This window comes from Podarcis cretensis, assembly GCF_951804945.1.
Source record: "Podarcis cretensis genome assembly, chromosome: 5".
Lineage (NCBI taxonomy): Eukaryota > Metazoa > Chordata > Lepidosauria > Squamata > Lacertidae > Podarcis > Podarcis cretensis.
In genome coordinates, this window is record NC_137174.1 from 97,156,839 (window position 1) to 97,177,516 (window position 20,678).

Genomic DNA, 20,678 nt, shown 5'->3' on the forward strand with positions numbered 1-20,678 from the left:
CTCAGACTTGTGCACTCGATTAACGAAGTCAGCAGTGTGGGAAACAGCTTTTTAAAAAACGAAATTATGAACCCGTGCTTCTAGAAGCAGCTTGATCTGCAGATATTAGCAATCGGTGGCACTATCATTTTTTACAAATCAAGGTGCTTTTAAAAGCACAGAAACAAGGTAGCCTGTTTCCCTCCCTCCTTTGGCAACACTACTGGAAATCAAGGAAGTGAAGCTCCCTGGACCCAAAAGGGCTTAACTACGACCACTCATCAGGTTGCTCCCAATATTTTCTTTGTGCCTCAAAGTTGGCATGTGTTTAATTTGATTTCTTTTTCGGTTGCCATGAATCTGCTTGCCCTCTGAGATAATCTGGGGCAGCCCTTTCATACATGCCTTTGCTTTCTGAAGTGGTGGGCAGAATGCCCGGGAAGGGCCTTTTCCCGGAGTGTGCGGGATGTGCAATTTTTTTGTGCAGTTGGCAGTCAAATTCTCTCTCTCTCTCTCTCTCTCTCTCTCTCTCTCTCTCTCTCGTGTTCCATTCAGCAAGCAGATGGCCTGGTAGGGTGGCAGTGCTCAACTGAGAGCCAGTGTGGTGTAGTGGTTAAGAGTGGTAGTCTCGTAATCTGGTGAACCGGGTTCGCTTTCCCGTTCCTCCACCTGCAGCTGTTGGGTGACCTTGGGCCAGTCACACTTCTTTGAAGTCTCTCAGCCCCAGTCACCTCACAGAGTGTTAGTTGTGGGGGAGGAAGGGAAAGGAGAATGTTAGCTGCTTTGAGACTCCTTAAAGGGAGTGAAAGGCGGGATATCAAATCCAAACTCTTCTTCATCTTCTGACCTCCCAACAGCTGTATTGCTGCTGCTTACTAGGAAAGAGAAGAGTAGGTCTGAGGTGGATGTGGTGCGTCTACACCATCAGGGCTAATCTGGTGTTCCTGCCAGTGCATATACACTGTGCTGACCTCTCCTGAACCTCCACCTCTTCTTCCCAATAAGCAGAAGCAACACAACTGTCAGGAAGTCAGGTGAGCATCACAACATCCTCTACTGGTTTCATTGTACTTTCCCAGCTCTCTCTTGAATTATATGTTGCACAGATTTCTTTTGTTTAGCCCTAGCTTTTGGGGGTTTTCCATGTTTTACTGCTCCCTCCTATACACCATATTTTTCACTCTTTAAGACGCACCAGACCACAAGACGCACCTAGTTTTTGGAGGAGGAAAACAAGAAAAAAAATATTCTGAATCTCAGAAAGCAGAACAGCAACAGGGATCTTGCTGTTCTGGCTTCTGGGATAGCTGCACAGCCTGCATTCGCTCCATAAGACGCACACACATTTCTCCTTACTTTTTAGGAGGGAAAAAGTGAGTTTTATAGAGCAAAAAATACGGTATATGTAATTTAAGAGGTTTTTTCTGTTGACTTTTGGCTTTCTCCGGTTTCTAATATTTTGCTGCAGTTGGAGTACTTCATTTCTCAGAGGAGAAAGGAGGCCTATAACCCCCCAAATGAATGAATAAATCTGCCAAGCACTCAGCTCAGACCCCGACTCCTGCCCATTCGTAGGACCATCTGCAGCTATAAAAAACCCATTAACATACTTCTATCATATCTCGTGCTCCCATCGGCAGTAGACTCCATTCACGGTAATGAAAGACAGACAATTCATGAAGCTGGGAGCGGAGGGGAACACATTACTGATCTTCCGATTGACAGACTCCTACTGAGGAAGCCCCCAGCCCACATTTTTAAAACCACCTTTTAAACTGCAGCCGTAGAGATTGCCTGCAGATGTGAGCTGAGCTCAAGACTCGCTGTACACTATTACAGCCCCGAGAGCCCTTGTAAATAAGCAAAATATGAGGCTTCCCACCCCCTAAATTTGGGATCATTTCCAAAGCATAAAACCCTGTCTGTCGGTCTGTCTGTCAGTTTTTAATTAAAAGAAATACTGCATTGCAACACAGCAACGGTAAAGAATAGTTGCATCATCAGTAAACTGAATATTTGCCAGGGGGAAAGACTAGCCACACATTTCCTAGCACTTAGGCTGCCAAGGCTACGCTAAACCAGTTTCACAGAGTTGCGATGAAGTTTGCATAGATTCATGTACATTTTGCTGAGCAAGATTATGGTAAAGTTGTAATAGTAAACATATTGAGACATCTTCTAAATTTTGGTATTATTTAGGCATATGTCTCACTTAAATCACTTCTCTTAATTAGAGTGACAAAGCCATATCAGCCCACATTTTGCATGTTCAAACTTAACAGTATCATGCCCCAAGCTTGGATCTGTAGCATGTACCTATAGCATGTGCCAAATTCCTGAGCTTTTGGATCTCTTTCTTGCACGTTGTGTTGTAACACTCACCCAAGACCAGATCTGGCTTCTTGAGACGTTTAAGAAGTGTTTCCAGTCATCTGGTCCTTTTAATTAGAGATGCCAGGGATGGAACAGGAGACCTTCTGCTTATAGAATGTGCTCTACCTAATGCTTTCCGATCCTTCCTAATGTGGAAGAGGCATTTGTAATGCCAATGAGCATTTGGTCCAGTGCAGGATTGTGACAGCACTTTGCAAAGCAATTTGAAAGTGCCTTGTCAGGACTGGCACAACCGTTGGGCAGAGGGAAGCAACTACCTCAGGGCGAAGTTGTTGATGGGTGGCAGCAGTACTGCCTCTGTGGCTGCTCTGGCCCCACTGAACTAGCCAGCAACCCTTAGGTGTGCTGGGGGATGCTGCTATCCTGTTGCCAGCGTTGACGTTTGAGTCATTTTGCAGACCAGCCACCTTCTGAACATGGAAGGGGAGGCACCATCTTGTCCTTTGCCTCAGGCAGCAAAATGTCTTGGGCCAGCTCTGTGCCTTGTACATCTTCTCAACAACATACGAATTTGATAGCCATAATAACTGTTGTTGTTGTTACCTGAAGGTAGAAGCAGAACGACTGTAATACAAGGGTCTCCAACCCCACCACTGCCCAGAGTCACTACAGAAGAGCACCCCGGTCAATGGTTTTAAAACCTTCAGAGAAATCAAGGTGATTGAGCAGAGTCACACTCCCCCTGTCAGCAAATATCATCAGCCAGGGGGACCAAGGCTGTTGTAGTGCCATAAATGGACCTGAAAGCAGAGGGGAATGGGCCCAGATAACTGCCAACCAGCCCCGGAGCTTTTCAAAATGCTGGTCTCTCCCTCTCTGGCCCCCTTCCTAAGTAACAACTTGTCAGTGAAACATGCGAAGAATAATCACATTGATTCAATAAAAGTTTTGGACACCCACTGAAATTAGATTTCACTTTGTTGTCTTTAGGGTGTTGCCGCCTTTGAACCTTTTACAACGTTCAATGTTACAATGCTTTGTGTTGTGAATTCTTACCATAATAGGCAGTTGCTGCTGGGTTTTTCTGAGGAGCCTGTTCTACTAAAATTTGTTAGCTCTTTTATGGCTCAGGGATATTTTACGACGCTTCATGTCATGTCACTGTTATTATGGGAGAGGCCTCGGGGGTCCTGGGCATAGCTGTCAACTTTTCCCTTTTCTTGCGAGGAATCCTATTCAGAATAAGGAAATTTCCCTTAAAAAAAGCTATGGTCCTGGGTGCATAGTGGAAAGGTGGCAAACACTTTCAACAGCCAGCCAGCTAGCCAGCCAAGCATCCACAAGACCCCAGTCCAGAGAACTTTAGCCACACTTTAGTCAGATTGAAATCAGTGGGAGACATTTATTACATAATGTTGAAACACAACTTTCTCTCTTTAGATCTAGGTCTCTGCCTGGCAGAATCTCTCCAGGGTTTCAGCCAGAAGGTCTCTCCTAGCCCTACCTGGGGATTCCAGGAATTGAGCCTGGGTGTCAGGAGTGCATGCAGGAGCCAGGCCCTGTGACCGGTAGGGCTTCGCAGGACTGGGGCTTTCCTAAGTTTGTTCTCTAGAGGCAAGGTGCGGCCACACAGGTGAAGCCGATTGGTAACTCACAGCACCTGGTGGCAAGAGCCAGGAAGGGATATAAGGTCAGCATTTCCCTTTGGCTCTTTGCCACAGCAACACGTTCCCTGCCTTGGGCTTCTTGACCCCTTGGCTTCCTGACTCCTGGCTTCCAGACTCTCATTCCTGCTCCCACCCTGCTGTCTTGCCCCCAGTCCCGACGTCCTCCGCCAGGACTTCAACCGCCTGTAAACTGGACTGTGACACTGGGATACATGCCTGCATAGCAATACTCTGCCACTGAGCTCTGGCCCTTCCCAGGCCAGCTTACTTCATCAATTAAAAACAGCACATACAAGAGGATTCTTTCTAAAAACCAAGAACTTGAAAACAGAGCCTTTGCTCACAGCTTCTGGTTTCTTCATTGACTGTCAGATCCTGACCGCTGGCTGCTCTCACGGGTGTTATTTTCTTGGCTCCTGGCTCATCTCAGACTCAGGGTCTGATGAAAACTCAGACACCTAACCAGCTGTGGCCTGAAGCTTGTGCAATTATTTATATCTCAAGGTTTCGGTTCTAATTGCATGCCTCTCCTCATGGATTTGTTTGGAGAAACCGGTCTGACAACAGCCATGAATCATCACATGTGTTTCAAGCTAAAGTTGTTCAGGTGTTATGATGTGATCTCTCCCCAGCCAGCTTTACTTTGAAGGTTTGAATTCTGGGAACCTCAAGCCACTGATTATGCTTCAATTAAAGGTACATTAAAACCTCCCACAAATGGGTTGCCACAACCTGTTCCTCCCCAGTCTGCAGGAGAAGAAGAACAAGTGAGCAATGGTATTATTTTTGCCACCATGCAAAGAGCATCCCTTGGAGAGCAAATGATGAGGATGGTGATTTTCTTAGTCCAACTCCTACGTTGACCTGTTCAGCTTCTTTGTTGATCAGGATACAGTGGTGCCTCGCAAGACGAAAAGAATCCATTCTGCGAGTCTCTTCGTCTAGCCCATTGACGGCTTAGCGGTTTAGCGGCTTTTAGCGGCTTAGCGGATAAGCGGCTTAGCGGCTTAGAAAAAGGGGGAAAAGGGGGGGGGGACGCAGGAACTCGCAAGACATTTTCGTCTTGCGAAGCAAGCCCATAGCAAATTCGTTTTGCGAAGCACCTCCAAAATGGAAAACTTTCGTCTAGCGAGTTTTCCGTCTTGCGAGGCGTTCGTCTTGTGGGGCACCACTGTATGTAGATGCCTTCTAAAAAGTGTGAAGGAAGCGTTAGCTACTGTATAGTAGGGAAACGGGGAAATCTGCTAATTTTGGTTTCTGTTTCTTATTTTTCCAGTTGTAAGTTTCAGTTCTCCACATTTCTGGATTGGTTTGATTTTTTTTAAAAAAGTCCTCATAAAAACTCACCAGCAAATGTCCTCAATTAAACACGTGTTTCTATGCAATTCCGCCTAATCTTTCTGGCATGCTATTTTCACTTACGTTGAATTTTATGCACACTTTGTTTTATTTATTCATTGCGTTTATATCCAGCTTTTATCAAGGAACTCAAGGCAGTGTGCCTGGTTCTCCCTGCCTCATTCAGTCCCCCCAATAACCCTGAGAGAGAGGTTGGGCTGATTGGCAGTGACTGGCCCCAGATCACCCAGTGAACTTCATGACTGAGTTGGAATTTGAGCCCTGGACCTCCAGCTCCTACTCCAACACTCTAACCACTACACCTTAGTATATGCATTTTTGCAAAATTTGGAGAGGTGTGAATTTCCAGGGATGGTTGTACTTCGCTTCACATCCTGTTTTGGAAATTGCAAATTACATAGCACTGATTTTAAACGTGAACAGAATCAGATTTCTCCCACATCTCCCTAGTCTGCCCAGTGCGGAAGCAGCTGAAGACAACTGAATGAGCATTCTTACTATTGCCTTGGCAGCTGTTTTAGCAATTGTACACAAACAGACGCATGCACACACACAAGGAGTCGTGCAGCAGGAAGATTAATTGCTGCACAAAGTTGTTCATCAGAAACATGTGGCCTCACGTGCTACAATAAATCTGCTGGTCTTCAAAGTGCCATAATAAGACACCTTTTTCATGTATTTGCAATTCCTTTGATTATAATTCCAAAACAATTTTCTAAATTTATGCTTTGGTTGTCAGTCTAATCTCTTTGAGTAGAAGGGCGTATGAGATGGGAAAGGCCTGTGTGGAAGGAACTTGGTCCAGGCAGAAGGGAACTGGGTGGACAGGATGGAAGAGCTGGAGGCAGAGTTTCATCACCATTTGTTTTATCTTTAGAAGGTGTGAAAAATGAAATGCATCCCTGGAAAAGCTACAGAATGCGTAGGCAAACTAAGGCCCAGGGGCCAGATCCGGCCCAATCGCCTTCTAAATCCAGCCCGCAGACCAGGAATCAGCATGTTTTTACATGAGTAGAGTGTGTCCTTTTATTTAAAAGGCATTTCTGGGTTATTTGTGGGGCATAGGAATTCGTTCAATATTTTTTCAAAATATAGTCCGCCCCCCCCCCCCAGGTCTGAGGGACAGTGGACCGGCCCCCTGCTGAAAAAGTTTGCTGACCCCTGAGCTACAGGCATAAATTCCAGGCCAGAAGCAATCTGTTGGCAACTGATAATCTGATAATGTCAGCATGCATGTAGTCAGGTGCCCTTGCCTACATGCTGGTTTTATGACTCAATTTGCTTCTGTTAATTTACTGTTGAGTTTCACTAATTGTTTTGTTCATAGAACTTGATTGGTCTTAAATGTTTAGGTGTTTGAATGTTTTTTGTGTGATTGTACATGTTGGATGTTTGAATGCAACTCAGCTTGCAGAAGAGGGGTTCCGTGTGGGATAAAACAGACAGTGGACTCAGCTACATTAGTAAATAAACAGCGATTTGAATGTGCTATAAACATGCAATACCAGATTGGTGCCAGAGAGCAGGAAATTTTAAAATGCGATTTTCCATAGAGATTTTTTTATTTTGTTATAACGATCTAATTTCTGACTTATTTATAGTGGGGGTTTTTCTGTGTCTAGATCCACCCTATATTAGGGCCTCCCGGATTATCTCTGCATCTTTAACCTCTTGAACTGACCTATCTATCTCTTTGATTCCAGACCAATATGCCTTAGTTTGCATAAGGTTTGACAACTTCTTCCTCATCATCCTCATTGCTATTCATCATTATTATTATTTCTCTGGCACTAGCGGTCTCTCTTTTCCCTGGGCCCCTACAAAGCTGCACTTCAAAACAGTTATTTGATTCAGTTATTTGATACCAATAAAATAGACGTCATTTGTGACCTGTGCTCAGTTACTCAGTGGAATATACCCATCAGATCTGAGTTGCAGAGAGATGCGTGAAGAGCTTTGTTTTTTTTGTTAAAATGTTTTTTAAAGAGGCTGAGGACAGTGCCATAACCTTGGCAAAAACATGGTAAAAATTTATACTGCCTGCCTTGAATCTAATTTATGCCAAAGGACTTAGGTCTGTTATACGCACTACTGTAGGAATGCTAAGTTACATCCTCATATCATGGCTGGCTGGACCACACAGCCCTGGCAGGAATGCCCACCCCAGTGAAAACCAGTTGCCACAGGGAAAGATCTCACCCTGGCCCTAAAATACTGCTCTCAGTGGGAAATAATGTTGTTACTTGGCACATCTCTTTTGACCATTTAAATGATAGGTTCCCAAAATGAAAATGAGGGAAAAGTCACTCAAGTAGGTTGCCTGTTTAAGTATTAGATATTTCAGTGATTATTGTAGAAAAGAAAAGAAAAGAAAAGAGGGGGGCATTTTGTTTGAACTGTGTGAATGTTTCATTGTTTCTGTTCTCAGTTTTAGTAATTGCATCTGATGTTGGTGGATACTGTGATTATTTGCAGTTTCCTGAGACTGTAATGTACAGTGGTATCTCGGGTTACAAACACTTCTGGTTACATACGCTTCAGGTTACAGACTCCGCTAACCCAGAAATATTACCTTGAGTTAAGAACTTTGCTTCAGGATGAGAACAGATATCATGCAGTGGCTGTGCGGGGGCAGCAGGAGGCCCCATTAGCTAAAGTGGTGCTTCAGGTTAAGAACAGACCTCCAGAATGAATTAAGTTCTTAACCTGAGGTGCCACTGTACTTCTTTGTCTTCCAGTAAAGTAGGTTAGATAAATCAGATATTATTATTATTATTATTATTATTATTATTATTTCATTGCTTTCCAAACGAAAAGCGAGCAATGTGTCCATAAAGTACACAAAACGTAAAAGCTGTTAAAAGCAAATGCACCAAGGAAGTATGACAAAAGACAGATTTTTTTACCCAAGAAATGCTCATCCAACCATACTTTTTACAGCTGCAGTTGATGCACCAGGGAAACGTCAACCAAATGTGTCAGCTGTCGTCTTTAAATTAATTCGTAACTTTAATCGCTCCTAGACTGATCTGACATATTCAGGTGAGGGAGGACTTTCATAAACTTTCCATAAAACAAGTTTCCGAACATGTTACAACGCAGGAAAAGTGCCTGCCTGGAGCTGTTCAAATATGGGATTTGAAATCAGCGTGGGCAAGGGGGGGAAGGCCTGAAATTCAGGCACAGCAAACGAGATGCACTCACACCCACGGGACAGAGTGCAAGGCGTCCGACTCGTGCCTCTCTGCAACTCAGAGTCATGGAAATGCCGGCACTAAGTTCCATTTTCCTCTTCCTTCTCTTCTGCCTCCTGATTGTCCAGTTTGTGAAGCTGCAATGGAGAAAACGACAATTCCCTCCAGGACCAACGCCTCTCCCCTTTATCGGATGCCTATGGCAGCTGAGGTTTTTCAACGTCACTCGTGAGAGCCTGACCAAGGTATCTATTTCCCAGCAGTTTGATTGGCCAACAGGATAGAGGAACGGGCAATAGCAAAGGGAGCTTAATGGCCAGTGGGTTGATAAGAGGAGATTGATAGGACAAGGGTGGTCAAGCTCAGTGGTCAAGCATCCGTTGTTCATGCAGATGGTCCTTTGTTTAATCTCCAGCATCTGATGGTAGTCTTCTCTCTCTCAAACCCTAAAAATCACCTGCAAGTCACTATGGACAAGTCACTGTATGCACCAATAGTCTGACTCATCTTAGGGCTTCTTCTGATGCTCTAGGTTTTGGAACTTTGGATATGCTAAAGTCTTGGTTGTCAAATGATTTTTTTAATACCGGGGTCTCTGTGGCCACAGCCCCCTCATTTTCAAATTAGGGTATTGGCTGTCTTTAGGATTATTACTTTGGGCGGGTTGGCTGGCCAGTGTGCTCTGTTAGAAGTCTCTGTGTTTTAAAATTTGGAAATTTAGAAATGAATTCTTGCTGCAGCGCATCGTAAAAGCGATTATACCTTCTGGATTCATGCTCTAGTTGGAATTCTGTATTCTTAATCTGTCAGAAGAAGGCTGATCAATCAAAACATGTCTGATACTGACATGTTTTGATTGATCAATCAAAACATGTCTGATACTGGCTTTGCACAATGTTTGTTTTCATGAGATTCTGCATGTTATTTCCAGTTTGTCAGTGGCATAGCATAAGAAGATGAATCTATTGTCCATTAGGCTAGGATACTGATTTTATTAAGTTAGAATCTTAAAGTTGTATTGTGCATGCCATAGATTTATATTTTACTTATAGGCTACCTTGACTTTTCTTTCTATCCATAAAGTCCATAAAGTATGTTTAGCCTGGAAAAGAGGACAGTGAGAGGAGATATGAGAGCCATCTTCAAATATCTCAAGGGCTGTCACATGGAGGAGGGAGGAAGCTTGTTTTCTCCTGCTCTGGAGGGCAGGACTCGAACCCATGGCCTTCAAGTTACAAGATAGGAAATTCCGACTAAATGTTTGGAAAAAACTTTCTGACAGTGAGTGCTGTTCAGCAGTGGAACAGTCTCCCACAAGAGGTGATGGATTCTTCTTCCTTGGAGGTTTTTAAGCAGAGGTTGGATGGCCATCTGTCATAGATGGCTTAGCTGCGAGTCCTGCATTGTAGGGGGTTGGACTAGATGACCTTGGAGTCCCTTCCCGCTCTAAGATTCCATGATTCTACTACATGCAAAAATAGGTTTATTAGGAGAAATTCCCTCTAAAATGCTGAGTGATTTTTCATGAGGATTCAAAAGCAAAATTTCAAATTGCTGCAGAAATGTGGAGGGTTGAATTTAAGACTGAGAAAGTGAGAAACTGAGAGATGCCCAAACTCTCAGAATCGCCCATTGCTGTCTGCCGCTGAGGTTCAGCCCATCTCCTCTTTGGAGCTGATTGCAATGTGAAGCAATCAGTAAGGTTTATTGAGCCCCTTGTGAGTCACCGTACGTGGCTCTGATGGCTTTAGAAGGTTGCAAGGAGGGCAAAGTGGCCTCACTCTGCCCAGGGAGCCCCGCCAGGCACCAACCTTGCCATCGTTTAGTCACCAAGCAAAGTCCTCTTTGTTTTCCTGGCCAGCGATATAATACTGTATTGCTGTTTTTAATGTGTTCAGATGATTTTGTTATGGCATTTCTAGACACTTCGCTGCAAAAAACCCCCAAAACTTTGGAGCTTTTAAAATTGGGAAGCGATGCATGAATTTAATGTACTTAGCCCAACCCAAAACTAAGAACAGAATTGCTCAAAGGTTGGGTGTGGTTTTTATTTGCCTGAGCTTCCCTGGTGTTTTCCTACAGGTGGCAAAATCCTATGGGGACATCTATACTGTATGGTTTGGTCCTCACCCTGTGGTAGTTCTGGATGGGTTCCAAGCTGTGAAAGACGGTCTCACCACCCACCCAGAAGATGTAGTTGGCCGGCCTGTAGTCCCGTTTTTTAGAGCTCTGGCAAACAATAAAGGTAAGGCTGTCTCGCTTGCGTAGGAACCACAGAGTCGTGTTGTTCCCATAGCAGAATTGAAGGAGTGGCTCTGTGGTTTTAGTGGAGCTCCTCTTTAGTACACTTTGGTTATAAAGTGCTAAAAAACCTATTGCTTATGAAATCAACCGGCTGCTTCACATGGTGCAAATCTTGGCTTAGCAAGACCCCACAAGCTCCTCAGCTTCCAGAGAGAGGGGCTTGCAGCTCCTCCCAGATCTCTTTTGCATTATATTTGGGGAAACTGTTTTGCAAAGATTTCCACCCAAATGCTGATGAATTTTCACAAGGACTTAATTCCAATCCCCTCCCACAAATTGATGCTCAAGGCAGTTTATGCCGTGAAATATCATGTATGATCATGACAGAATTAGCCATAGACAATAAATAAAACGTATTTTGCATAAATCATAAGATATAAAACAAAGATACAAAAAAAAAAAAAAATATCAGTAAGAGCAACAACCCGCCCTCCCACACCCAAGCAATACCTCAGCTCAAGTGGCTGTTCATCAGCTTCAATTTTTGTAGCTGGAGTCAGTCCATCCATCCAGCCATCCATCCATCCATCCGTCAGTCCTTCAGGGCTCTGCCCTCCCAGCACAGATGGAAGAAGGTCTTCCAGGGCTCACAGCTAATACGCTCTTTGGCTTCTTTAGCAGCCTCATCTTTTGTAGCTGGAGTCAGGGTCTATGCTAGTCAAAGTCCTGGCACTGGAAACAGGGCTTTGGTGGCAACCTCCTGGCATAGTTCCAAAAGGTTTGGATTCTGTGCTCTGAATGCAGATAATGAATGGGCCACTGCAGCAGTCCACAGCTGACTTTCAATGCCTCCAGGTATCTTGTTGTCAACGGGCAGTACATGGAAGCACCAGAGGAAGTTCTCGCTGATGACTCTGAAGACATTGGGGCTGGGGAAGAGGACGTTGGAGTATCAGATCCAAGATGAAGCTTATCACCTGGTGGAGAACCTTAGGAGCACTAAAGGTACGGCACAGCTCAGGGTTGGAGGGAGAATGTGCACTTTAATTTATTTTCCTGTCCAGAACCCTGTTTTCTTCTTATGCTCTCATTAATTTCAGCAAGCTAAATCTAAGAGCAACCTCAGGAAGTTTTAAGGTTCCTCTTAGTTTTGATTGCATCTTAGATGGAACATGCATTTATTCACGTTTTATGTCTGTGCTAATAGGCATCTGATTTGACCAATGGTTGCAAGCCATAGATATTGATTGCACTGGATTCCAGTTTTAACGTGCTTTCTTCTCTTGTTCTCAGAGAGGAGACGAAAACACCAAACAAAATACCTTTGGCTGGAGACGAAGGGAAAACCAGCAGGTTTTTGGAATCGCGCAGCCAGGATATTTTTTTCAAACCTTGTATGAAGAACTGTAATAGATACTTGCAGTGCTTCCCCCCCCTTAAAAATGTTTAGGGGCACCCTCATTTTCCTACTCATATTGAAATACTGCCCCTTAATGAGGCCAAACTTAGATTCACAAAATTTTTAGGGGTATGCGTACCCCTACGTCCCCCCAGAAAAAAGCACTGGATACTTGTATTTATTGCAATTATAGCCAAGCTTCCTTTCAAGGACCTCAAGGCAGGATACACTGATCTTCCTTACCCCCAACCATTTTTACCTTCACAACAACCCTGTGAGGTAGGTTAGGATGAGAGAGACTGATATATGAAAGTCAACCAGTGAGCTTCAAGGCTGAGAGGGTGTGTGAGTCTGGATCTATTAAATCTTAGTTTCATACTCTAACTGCTGCTCCATGCTGGCTCTTCAGATCTTCATCCTGGGTTGGCTGAGTGCAGAGGCCATGGCTGATTCCTCAGATTAAACCAGAAAAGTGTCCCCATGTCTCTGTTACCACATTACTCAATGAGAGAATTTCAGCATCAAAATATTTTGGTTTTGCAAGGCAATTAAGGTATCCTAAGAATCAAACGATACCCACTTCACTTTGAAATGATAAGCATGGGTGAGATGAGAACTTCTTGATATCTCAGACTTGTAGCATGAAAGAAACGCTTCTCTTTTACTTCTGAATTTAAATTTTCTACAGTTCTGAAATCACATAACGGCCCACACTGGGGCTTTTCTTCTGAAGCATTTCCCACACCACCTGTTGCCAACACACACTTTGGCTATTTTTATTTATGGTTACATCTCACCCAAAAATAATATCTTTATTAAGACCAGCCAAAAAATTACAAAATAGCCAGCTGTGTAGGAATTATCTTGGGGTCACATCCTACATCGCTGGCTGACTATTTTGTAACTTTTGGGCTGGCTTATGGAGTTGTTTTAGTTTTTATTATGTATTTTGTGTATACTGTGATTTTTTGGTGTAGCTACTCTGAGACCTGCAGGTATAGGTCGGTATACAAATTTAATTAATTAATTATGTCATGGATTTTTGTGTTTTTAACTTGTAAACTGCTCTGTGCTGCTTGGATGAAAGGCTGTATAGAAATTTAATCAACAACAACAATAATAATGAATAACAACAAATAAATTTTCCTAAAGCAGCCCCCTCACCCGCCCCGGACAAAAACCAAACAAAAAACAACTCATCCAACAACAGGAAACAAAGTGTGGTAGAAATATGAAGAAAGGGAGCATAGGTGCTTCTGCACTAAAATATGGAGTTCTTACAAATGTATAACGTAGCTCCTGTAGCAGTGCCATCTCTACAGATCAAACTGATTGATTAGGCATACATTGGGTAAGGCGATCTCTCAGGTGCCAAGTTGTTAAGGGCTTTATATACTAACGGGAACACCTAGACCTTGTCTGGGTAGCAAATCAGCAGCCATTGCACGTCTCTGAGCACAGATGTCATATGCTGACAAGGCCTCGCTCCTGGCAGCAATTGTGTCGCAGCATTCATATGTTGAAATAACCAATGCATGAACTGCTTTGGCCAAGCTTTCCCAGTCCAGGAACAGTCATAACTGAAGTACTCATTTCAGTTGGTAAAAGTCATTTCTAGCCACGACAACTATCTGAGCCTCCCGTGACCAAGCTGGATCCAGAAGCTCGCTGGGACTCATGGGAATTGTAGTCCCAAACATCTGGACGACACCAGGTGGGCAAAGGTTGGTTGTAGCTTCTTCTGCTACTTTGACAGGATTGGTTCACAAATGGGCACTTGATGATTCCATTTGCAGGGAAACCCATGAATCCGTCCTTCGCTCTGACCCTCGCCGTTTCCAACGTGATTTGTGCCGTGGTGTTTGGGCATCGCTTCTCTACTGAGGACAAAAAGTTTCACGAGCTCCTGGAAGCAATGGAGGCCATATTCAAATTTGCTGGCAGTCTCGGTCACAACGTAAGCAAGCCACTATTTTGCGTTGCATTTCAATATTTCCTTTCCCGGAAAGGAACAGCAGTAAAAGGTTTCACTTTTGCTAGACAGTTTGTGGTGAGGGAAGAATTTCCTTAGAAAATAAATACAATCGTATTTATTATGATATTTAACAATTACAATATCCCCCAACAATTATGATAATTAAGTGTGAAGGAAGGCCCAAGGAGTCCAAAAAGTTTTTGTGTTTTTAAATGCATGTAAGTGAACTTGAAGATGAGCTAGAAATCTTTCAAAGTTCTGCCCCAAACCAAACTTGATTCATGTTCTGTTCACACATCAATTATGAGAAGTATTTTCTGGTGCAGTTCAGAAATTATTGAACTATTTCATACCCTTCAAGTGTCCTGATAAAATCGGGACATCCTAATTTTTATCATGAGAGCATGATGCCTATTTTGGGCACCGCAATCTCAGGGCCACACTCTCACATGGGTCACATGACTTGCCCTGGAAGACCTGCACCCGGTTTTTCACCTCGATGTGTTGGAGGGCATCCTATTTCAGCCTACTACCTAAAAGGCCTTCTGAAGCATCTAGGCCTCAACCAGCCCTATAGTTGAAGGAGTGTGGCAGGCCTCTCTAGGAAGGGATTTCCACTGAAGGCTCAGCTCCTCATAGCTGTCACCTAAGCCTCTTCATTGCTTGGGAAGGTTCATATAGAGATAAGCGATCCCACCGGTTCCAGCTAGTATTGTCCACACCGACTCTCCAGGGTTGCAGATGTGGAGACATTGCCAGACCTACCTGGAGATGACAAGGATTGAACCTGTTCCCTTCTGTGCACAGGACAGGTGCTCTAATACTGAGCAGCAACTTTCTCCGCACCTCCATCTGTTCATGTCTCTTTCCCCAGATTTATAATGTCATGCCCTGGTTTATGAATTGTATCCCAGGGCCTCACAAGAAGGCCTTGACCGCCCGAGACTTTGTGTGTTCGTTCATAAGGAAGGAGATCAACAAGCACCAGATTGAAGGACTCCCAGATCACCCTCAAGATTTCATTTATAGTTACCTTGCTCAGATAGAGAAAGTAAGTAGCTGCTTTGTTCATGACCAGAACTGCTCAGGATGTGCTGTCCTCATCCTCTTCTCCATAATTTGAGCAATTGCTCCATCCCTAATAAGAATTTGTATTTTTCTTCCTGCTGGGAAATGCTCCTTTGTGAGTGTTTAGCTGCAAGCCCTTGAAAATTTACAGCTGCAAGCGTGACATTAGGTGTGTCCATTTTTCTATTTCTTCTCTTCTGCAGACGAAAGACCAGCCCAAACCAGCCTACGATGAAAGTAACATGATCCAGTGTATATTTGACCTCTTCTTGGGTGGAACAGAGACATCCAGCACCACTCTCTACTGGGGAGTTCTGTATATGGTGCTTTATCCGGACATCCAAGGTGAGATGATGTAACCCTGCACCACTTTTGAATTGTGCAAATGATGTTCAAGTACTGCGTCCTCTGAATGACGTGGAAGAAAACAAAATATTGTCTTTCATGCCAACCAACTGTTGTGTTGGGATGAATTTGCTAAAAAGTTTTGCATGCACTTTTTTGTGTGTGTGTAAATACAGTGGTGCCTCGCAAGACGAAATTAATCCATTCCGCGATTCTCTTCGTCTAGCGGTTTTTTCGTCTTGCGAAGCAAGCCCATTGACGGCTTAGCGGATTAGCGCTATTAGCGGCTTAGCGGCTTTTAGCGGTTTATCAGCTTAGCGGATAAGCAGATAAGCAGCTTAGTGGCTTAGAAAAGGGGGGGGGGAAGGAAAAAAAAGTCGGAAAAACTCGCAAGACATTTCGTCTTGCGAAGCAAGCCCATAGGGAAATTTGTTTTGCGAAGCGCCTCCAAAACGGAAAACCCTTTCGTCTAGCGGCTTTTCCGTCTTGCGAGGCATTCGTCTTGCGGGGCACCACTGTAAATGAATGTGTTTGGATTCCACTCAGCGAACATCCAGAAGGAGATTGACGCGGTTGTGGCTCCCGGTCAAATGATCAGCGGCGAGGATCGCAAGAAGCTGCCCTACACCAATGCTGTGATCCATGAGGTCCAGCGCTTCAGCAACATCATCGCGGTTGGGTTGCCCAGGTTATGTGTGAAGGACACCATGATTCGACAGTTTACCATTAAGAGAGTAAGTGAACCTCCACTGCCCACATCCCCTGCTTCATTCAAATGTCTAAGAAAACACTGCAGAGGTTTATCAGATACCACTTTTAGTTCTACCATCGAAGGAAAGCTGGCCATGTTTCTTCTTGGGCAGGAAATGACATTCTGCCCACGTACATCTAAAGCACATGACTTCCCCCAGAGAATCAGGGGAACTGTAGTTTACCCACAATGAAGCTACAGCCCCCCGCACCCTCAATAAACTGCAGTGCGCAGAATTCGGGGGGGGGGAGCCATCTTCTCTAAATGTGCTGTACAAGTATGGTGTCCACACAGCCTTTGTGTCTTTCCCCATCGCAGAAGATGTTGCACCATCCCTGAGAGGTGAAGATGCTCAGAGCATTATCTCTGGCCAACAAGAGGCCAATTGAGTCTCTCTTTGCCAGAGCCCTCTGCTTTTCCAGTTTGGTAGCGAATCATGCAATTATTGGAGAGAGGGGTTTTACTGAACTGAGAGCTGAGTGTATGATTTGCTTCCCTGGAGCAAGGCAGGACTGAATCTCTGACTCTTTCTTTCCAGGGCACCATGATCTTTCCAAACATGGCTTCTGCCTTGTACGATCCCAACGAATGGGCAACGCCCGAAAACTTCAACCCCAACCACTTCCTTGACAAGGACGGAAATTTCATTTGTCCAGAAGCCTTCATTCCATTTTCTTTAGGTAGATGAAAAGGCTGGAGACAAAATCTTGGTGGTTTCCTTGAGGGTTTTGCTTTGCATTGTTGGGAGCTGAAAGACATAGTAGCACGCCTAAGGCTGCCCAAGGCGTGTATGAAGAACATAAGAACATAAGAGCTTTGCTTGATCAGGCCAATGGCCCATCTAGTCCAGCATTCTGTTCTCACAGTGGCCAACCAGACGCCTGTGAGATGCCTTCAAGCAGTGAGGCGTTCTCAAAGTAAAGGAAGGATTGAACTCTGATTAATAAGAATACACACAGAGGCTTGAACCAGCATGACTCTGGGAAGGGTGCGTATAATAATCTCTCCCTCCACCCTCCGGCCCAGGTCGTTTTATACACAAAAGAACTTTTTACAGAGTGTTCGTAAGAACCAATCAGATTTCTTCTGAGCATTTCAACAAACCCCACGTGGGGACAAAGTTAAACTACCAGAACTAATTAAGCATGGGGTAAATAAAACAGAACTACAAAGGAGTGCATTTGGCAACCCTGGGAGGTGATAAACAATATACATAAGAAGGACGGACAGGAGGACAGCGATCATTATCACCTTTATGTGAAACCTGTTTCCTGGCCCTAAGATTAACATCCTAGGATTAATATATCAGAAAAGCTACATCAAAGAAACTTCCCACTGTCTTTGATGTCCCAGGATGCCTGCCTGGCGAAGCAACTGGGCTGTGTACGTGACTTGTCAAGAAAGAGAAATGGAACAGGGATGCAGAGGTGTGGATTGATCAAGAATCATATCAAAATAGTTTAAACCGAGTCAACGCAATGCTTTCATTGCTGACACAGATGGCTTACTCTATATTTTTTTAAACAAAATAAAAAAATTCCTTCCAGTAGCACCTTAAAGACCAACTAAGTTAGTTCTTGGTATGAGCTTTCGTGTGCATGCACACTTCTTCAGATACACTGAAACAGAAGTCACCAGACCCTTCTATATAGTGAGAAGGTGGGGAGGGGTATTACTCAGAAGGGTGGTGGGATTGGGTGATTGGCAGATAGCTGTGACGAGCCTGTTGATGACTCTTAACGACTGCAATAGGTCTTACAGGAAAAAGCAAGGGCTGAGAAGGTGAAAAATGGCTTTGTCATGTATAATGAGATAAGATTCCAATGTCTTTGTTCAGACCAGGTCTCTCCATGGTTTCTCCATTATATTTGTTATAATTCCTCATAGCAATCCCACCTGATCACTACAAAGCAGGATTCAAACACAAGAGCCCTGTCCTCGTCCATGGTTTCCAGCAACTGGTATTCAGAAGCATTGCTGCCTCTCCAGCTGTGGAGACAAGCTATCATGGCCAGTAGGAATACATATTTTCTTAGGAGGGGCTCATTTTCATAGAAACACAGGGGGCTGCCTTGTCTACCCTGGCAGTGTCTTTCCAGGGTTTCAGATGTGGGGAAGGGAAGGAGGACCTTCTAAGCCAGGCATAGGCAAACTCGGCCCTCTAGATGTTTTGCGACTACAACTCCCATCATCCCTAGCTAACAGGACCAGTGGTCAGGGATGCTGGGAGTTGTAGTCCCAAAACATCTGGAGGGCCGAGTTTGCCTATGCCTGTTCTAAGCCATTCCTGGAGATGTTCCACCAATGACTCAGGTCAGCAGATTTCCCCATGGGAATCCAGTTTGCCCCTCTAGGCTCCCAATGCATCTTCATGCCCTGGGATGAGCCTGAAATCTCCACATTAATGAGCACTTAACCTCAGGCCCTCAGCAGCAGAGGGTGGTGGGGTTTTGTGTCAATACTGAGCAAAAGGGTTGTGAAAGATCTAGATACAGTGGTACCTCGGGTTACATACGCTTCAGGTTACATATGCTTCAGGTTACAGACTCCGCTAACCCAGAATTGGTACCTCGGGTTAAGAACTTTGCTTCAGGATGAGAACAGAAATCGTGCTCCGGCGGCGCGGCAGCAGCAGGAGGCCCCATTAGCTAAAGTGGTGCTTCAGGTTAAGAACAGTTTCAGGTTAAGAACGGACTTCTGGAACGAATTAAGTACTTAACCCGAGGTACCACTGTACTATTTTTCTGAGAAAGGTATGCCCTGCTATTCAACTTAAGAGTTCTCCAAATGGCAATGGATGTAAATTTATTGGCACCTGGTTGGCCACTGTGAGAACAGACTAGATGGGTCCCCCTTTTCCTGATCCAACAGCAGAGCTCTCCTTATGTCCTTACGGTGCACAGCCTGACTTCACCTCTCTCCTTCTCCTACAGGGCAGCGAGTGTGCTTGGGAGATCACCTGGCCAAGACGGAGATGTTTCTTTTCTTCTCCAACCTCCTGCAGGCGTTCACTTTCCACTTGGCGGAAGGGTCAAAAGATGTCAACACAGAACCTATTTTGGGGGGCACTTTGCAGCCTCACTACTTTGAGATCTGCGCTATCCCTCGATAGACCCGGCGTCTCATGTCTCTTTGGAAATCTGCTTAGGAAAAGTTGCAAGGTGGAAACATGCTGTGCTGTTAACCCAAGGCCCCCGTCTTCTGGTGTGGGGTTGCGTAGCTTCTTCAGAGTCCTGAGAATCAAAACTTTTGTCGTGAGACAAGGAATAAGTTTCTAGACCTCCTGACTGCAAAGGAAAAGCCTGAAAATACACAACAATACCTGTGAATAAGGTCTGAGTGCAGTGGATCCCAAAGTGGGCAATATCACCCCACAGGGGCAGGGGCATTACTGGGGCGGGGGGCGCAGCTAAGAGACTTTGAAAAGCTGGGGTCACTGGGTCAAGTTCATCCGTTTTGTAGAATTAATTAGATGAAACATTTTAAACTGGATTTTGAATAAATGTGAAGTTAATTGTTACTATTTTGAATTTTATTGTGTTATTATCTTCCTTTTTTTAATTTTTTAAATTAAATTTTCCATTTTAACAGTTCAATCAAATCACATTAAATATTCCAAATTAAAAAATACATATCATATACTCCAAATATTCCACCAAATTATAAATTTTTATTGGGGCTTCCCATGCTTCAGGTTTGGTGGGGCTCTGATCATGTTATATCTCTACTGCCTTGAGTTTCCAATAGTTCCTTTAATTCTTCCTGTTGTTACCTTTCCTTCGTTCATGGCCTCTGAGTTGTTTCGTGTTATTATCTTCCTTAGTGGGTTTGTGCAAACCGCTATAATGAATAATACTTTTTACAGGGTAGGGCCAGCCAGGGCACTGGGGATGAATTTATGGAACCAAGAAGGTGGGTGTCACTGTCCAGAAACATTTGGGGAATTACTGGTCTAAGGTATGACTTCAACATTACGCAGCTCTTTTTATTCTTGTCTTTTGGCCATAGGCATCCTAACTAGGCATTGTCTCTCTCTTCTGACCTTACCTGACATCATGTCCGGCCTCAATGAACACTGCTCCAGCCTTCTATTCAAAAAGGTGCAGAAAACACCCACAAAGATGGAAGATCTTAATCAGTTAAAAATTTCCTCCTGTGTCACTTAGTTTTCTGCTTTGCTTTCATTTTTGCACAGAGAATTATTTTCCTACTCTGTTCTGGATGCTGCAGAGCAGCCGTATCTGGGACAGACCTGTTTCTGTTCATGCTCTGAGGAGGTCTCTTGGCAACACCAGTTCATTAACACCAAGTCATGGCTCACAACCATTTTCCTCTTCTTCCACATAGTTAGGCCAGCCACAAG

General features: G+C 44.2%; 1 protein-coding gene and 1 long non-coding RNA gene across 2 annotated transcripts in view; one reads left to right on the forward strand and one right to left on the reverse strand.

Moving 5' to 3' along the window:
• LOC307217252 overlaps positions 1-19,242 on the reverse strand; it is a 73,388-nt gene extending 54,146 nt beyond the window's left edge. The window contains exons 1-3 of the long non-coding RNA XR_013839490.1: positions 19,045-19,242; positions 18,581-18,800; positions 18,212-18,447 (exon numbers count right to left, since the gene is read on the reverse strand). This is a non-coding gene — a long non-coding RNA (uncharacterized lncRNA). The remainder of the gene's footprint in view (positions 1-18,211; positions 18,448-18,580; positions 18,801-19,044) is intronic.
• LOC307217043 (cytochrome P450 2J4-like) lies at positions 8,504-19,816 on the forward strand. The gene is made up of 9 exons (XM_079978056.1): positions 8,504-8,778; positions 10,616-10,778; positions 11,633-11,782; positions 13,973-14,133; positions 15,026-15,202; positions 15,423-15,564; positions 16,111-16,298; positions 16,854-16,995; positions 19,249-19,816. Exons 1-9 carry the CDS (start codon positions 8,599-8,601, stop codon positions 19,425-19,427), a joined length of 1,482 nt encoding a protein of 493 aa, XP_079834182.1. The 5' UTR covers positions 8,504-8,598; the 3' UTR covers positions 19,428-19,816.
• Positions 19,817-20,678: the final 862 nt, after the last annotated feature.